We start from the raw sequence: 4,972 nt of genomic DNA on the forward strand, positions 1-4,972 counted from the left end.
CTATAATAAGAACTATAATATAACTTTATCCTTTGATTTTCTTCTAAACTTTGTTAGAAATTTTCTCAACAAGGCATTGAAGTATATACTTTGTTAATGGCTTCTCTTAACATTCATCAAGCCCAGCTTCCATAAATTTTTTGCGATATTCTTCATTGTCGTTTGGAGTTGTTATTCCCACAATCATCTTAGCAATCCCCATCGATCGAAGCTTTTTTGTTGCCTAGTAATCGAAAAAAAATATTCTATAAAATAAAAGCACAGTTCACACATAAATAAACGTTATGTTGTTTGAATTTTTTAGAAAATATGCACATGTGTTGCACGTGTATATCGAGTCATGTCATATCATAAAAACAAAAATTTGAGTAAACAATTACACATAAAATTAAGATTAAATTGTAATTAGTTAGGAATTAATTACTTCAATACCATCCATAATAGGCATAGTTGAGCTCATTAGGATTAAATCAAAACGCATTTGTGTTTTATCATGAATATTGAATGCCATAAATCCATTTCTTACTCCTAATATCTCCGCTCCAAAAATTTGAAGAAATAATATATATGAATTTTGAGATATATCATCATTAGCCACAATAAATACACTTATTTTTTCACCTCATTTAACTTTATCTTACCCTTTGAAGATGAAGCACTTGAAGCAAGAAAAATAAACAAATAATTTAATTATAATTTATAATTTGCAATAAAAAAAACATAATATTTAACATAGTTCGAATTATATATGTAATATTGAATGAGAGAGTTGAGTAAGTATTTGAAGAATACTTGAAAGCACATTATACTATAAAAATGATTTGATGCTCATTTAAATAGGAGTCTCATGGTAAGTTTTCATAAATAAAATTTGCCAAAATTTGCTATTGGAAATTAATAATAAGTAGCAAATTGAATTAAATGACATATGCTCAAATTTGTTGTGGAAAGTTTAAAAGAGCAATTGGATCAATTTGATGTTATTGCATTTAAGAGTTTTTTTCCATTTTATAAAAAGGAATTGTTGAAAGAAAGTATTCAAATTTCTTGAATATATTTGACTTTTGACATTTTTAATTATTGTAGACCTTTTTTCATTATAAATTAAATTTTTGGCACGTGCGTTGTATGTGTATATCGAATCATGTCGAAAAATTTCAAGACCTTTTTTCTAATTTTGCTTTTAAGTAAAAATTTCATATTAAAACTACAATCAACCAGTTAAAATTAAGTATAAATCTAGTTTTGAAATCTCAAATCGGAATTCATAAAATGGACCCGGTTTTAGTAAAGAATCTTTTAGTTCTCCGGATAAGTCGGATCTCAAAACTTAGACTAAACACCGATTAAGAATAAAAAAATTTAATCCTTCAAAATGGATTTTCTGACGTGAAATCAAGTTAGTCAAACCTCAAGACAAATATGAGCCTCATGGAAAGTTTTCATTAATAATTTTTTTCAAAATTTGCTATTGGAAAATTAATAATAGCAAATTGAATTAAATGAAAATGCTCAAATTTGTTGTTGGAAAGTTAAAAAGATAAACTAGATAAATTTGATGTTATTGTATTTAAGAGTCGATCTTTTTCCCCTTTTTAAAGAAGCATTGTTGAAGCAAAATATTAATATTTCTTGAATATATAAAGTTTTGACATTTCTAATAATTTTGTGACCTTATTTTACAATAAATTAGTTTTTGACACGTATGTTGCATGTGTATATTAAGTCAAATTTGAAATATTTTCAAGACTTTTTAAAATTTTGATTTTACCCCCTACCCCTCCCTCCCCATGGACGTACTCAAAATAAGTCGATGTCGACGACTTGACCAAAGTAACTATTAAACTCTCTTTTACAAAAAAAAAAAAAAAAAAAGTTTGAAGCTTAGAGCGTCTTTTATTTTCAAATCAAATCTCTACATAGGCTGGCCTAAAAAAGACCCAACCCATTATAAAACAAAGCAAAACTAAAAGAAAAGCTAAAAAATAAAATGAAATATTTAGAAGTGTGACAACAACACTTTTTTAAAACAGTTACCAGAGGAAAGATTAAGAAACGTTGATGGTGGCGGCAACGACATCATCTTCAGTTAATCTCCTTTGCAAAGTACTATTACCTCGCATAAATAAAGAATCTCACATCAAGCAAATCGTTAAGCTCCATGAGGTGTATAAGATGAAGTCAGTATGATGAGAAATGTGATAATGTTATCTTTTAGATTAAATTAACTATCAAATTAATATTGAATAAATAAGTATTTGAATGTTGTTATTTATGTTTTCTACATAGCTTCTTTTATTTATTAATAGTAATTTTTGCATGAAGGTGTGTTGCACACGTATGTTGAGTCATGTCATATAAAACAAAACTTTGAATAAACATATTTTAAGTGATATTGAACTATGTTGCTCTAACATTTGAAAATGTTATCGTACTCGTATCAATTTCTCTAAACATATATTATTTTTAAAGACCTAACACATTTTTCAAGACTCATAATCATGTCTACTGCATCTTTGATACTAACCAAATTTGAAAGTAGTACTTGTGTATACATTTAGTCTTATAATAGGTGAGTTATTTCTTTTATATTATTGATACAAGATCATTTTATTCTTTATTTTGGTAATTTAGACTAAACAAATCATCACAAAAGAGTTCTCTATTTTCACAAAATGATGTCATAGCCTATTGAAATATTAAAATTACTAATCAACATGTTAAAAGTAAGTATTCTAACACTCAAATCTCGAATTCAAGTCTGGAGAATGAAGTCATCTTTAGTAAAAAAAAAATTAGCTCTATAGATTAGTTGGATAGCTAAATAGAAATTGAACACTGAGTGAAAAATAAGAAAATAAAAAATGTATCCCTCAAAATAAACTTTCTGATGATTTCAAATTAGTCAGACCTCAAGATAGATATGAGACTCCGAATGAATAACCAATAAAAACAAATATTCTAGTTCATAATAATAGTTGTATAGCATCAAAATCATATGTCTACTAGTACATCTTCAATACTCACCAAATTTGAAAATAATACTTGTATAGGTCAAGTACATGACTAAAGAACTATATTATATAACTTATCTTATAATAAGGTGATTTATTTTTTCTATAATATTAAATTTTGTTGGAAATTTTCTCAACAAGACTCTGAAGTATTTCCTTTGTTAATGGCTTCTCATAGCATTCATCAAGTCCAACATCCATAAATTCTTTGCGATATTCTTCATTGTCATCTGGAGTTGTTATTCCCACAATCATCGTAGTAATCCCCATCGATCGAAGCTTTTTTGTTGCCTAGTAATAAAAAAAATGTTCAAAAAAATAAAAATATAGTTCTCGCATAGACAAACATTATGTTTGTTTGGATTTTTCAGAAAATATGCACGTGTGTTACACGTGTATATCGAGTTATGTCATATCATTAAAACAAACATTCGAGTAAACAATTAGACATAAAATTAAGAATAAATTATAATTAGTTAGGAATTAATTACCTCGATACCATCCATAATAGGCATAGTTGAGCTCATTAGGATTAAATCAAAACGCATTTGTGTTTTATCATGAATATTGAATGCCATAAATCCATTTCTTACTCCTAATGTCTCCACTCCAAAATTTTGAAGACATAATATATATGAATTTTGAGATATGTCATCATCAGCCACAATAAGTACACTTAGCTTTTTCACCTCATTCAACTTTCTCTTACCCTTTGAAGATGAAGCACATGAAGACATTTTTCTGCAAAAAAAAAAAGAGAAATTAATTTAATTGTACTTTATAATTTGCAATAAAAAAACATAATTATTGAGCATAGTTCTCATTATTCACTAAACATATATGAAATTATTGAATGAGAGAGTTGAGTAAGTATACTTGAAAAATACTTGAAAGCACAATTTACTATAAAAATGTTTTGATGGTCATTTAAATAGGAGTCTCATGGTAAGTTTTCATAAATAAAATTTGCCAAAATTTGCTATTGGAAATTAATAATAAGTAGCAAATTGAATTGAATGAAATATGCTCAAATTTGTTGTGGAAAGTTTGAAAGAGCAATTGGATCAATTTGATGTTATTCTATTTAAGAGTTTTTTCCTCTTTCTAAAGAGGAATTGTTGAAAGAAAGTATTTAAATTTCTTTAATATATTTGACGTTCGACATTTTTAATTATTGTAGACCTTATTTTATGTTTTTTTCCATTACAAATTATTGTAGACTTTTGACATTTTTTTATTGCAAATTATTTTTTAATTATTGTAGACTTTTGACATTTTTAATTTTTTGACACGTGCGTGCGTTGTACGTGTATATCGAGTCATGTTGAAAAATTTCAAGATATTTTTTTTAATTTTGGTTTTAGTTCACCCACTCCCTCTTCCCTTTCCTTATGCACTAGGGTCGGATATCTAGGGAGAGGGAGGGTGTTCATCATCATCATATATATATATATAGAGAGAGAGACCTTACTTACATTGCAAAAATATAGTCCAAATTTTACTTAACAAATCTTTAGCCCAAAACTCAATTAGGTATACAACAATTTACATCTTGTATGCAATAATAGATAAAGCTTTCATATTTTATTTTTACAAAATGTTGAAAACTTGATATACAATATTATTTACCCAATAAATAGTATATACAAAAGTATAAGAAATAATTGTACATTCATATACAATAATATACAATCAGATACACTATTATACAAAAAAAATAAGGGAAATTGTATATAATAGCAAACTATTAATTCAAATTAAATGGTATAAATATAGTTTGATTTAATTGTACCTCATAGCAAATTGTTGCTATTTCACCTCTCTCCTGGTGAATCTCGCTCGCCACTCTCGTTCTCTCCCTCACCTCTCTCGTTTTTTATACAAACGCAAGTGTATAAAGTGTGTTTGTGTTTGTATAAAGCGAGAGAAAATTGTATATATACATATATTTTTGTTCC

The 4,972-nt window shown here is 26.9% G+C and overlaps 1 protein-coding gene across 1 annotated transcript in view; it reads right to left on the reverse strand.

Annotated features, from left to right (window-relative positions):
* Positions 1–3,125: 3,125 nt before the first annotated feature.
* LOC107058085 (two-component response regulator ARR22-like) overlaps positions 3,126–4,972 on the reverse strand; it is a 5,694-nt gene continuing 3,847 nt past the window's right edge. The window contains exons 2-3 of the mRNA XM_015303400.1: positions 3,506–3,755; positions 3,126–3,305 (exon numbers count right to left, since the gene is read on the reverse strand). Coding sequence (XP_015158886.1) covers positions 3,126–3,305; positions 3,506–3,755 — 430 coding nt within the window. The remainder of the gene's footprint in view (positions 3,306–3,505; positions 3,756–4,972) is intronic.

The sequence above is a fragment of the Solanum tuberosum genome, unplaced genomic scaffold (genome assembly GCF_000226075.1).
Source record: "Solanum tuberosum cultivar DM 1-3 516 R44 unplaced genomic scaffold, SolTub_3.0 scf00017, whole genome shotgun sequence".
Lineage (NCBI taxonomy): Eukaryota > Viridiplantae > Streptophyta > Magnoliopsida > Solanales > Solanaceae > Solanum > Solanum tuberosum.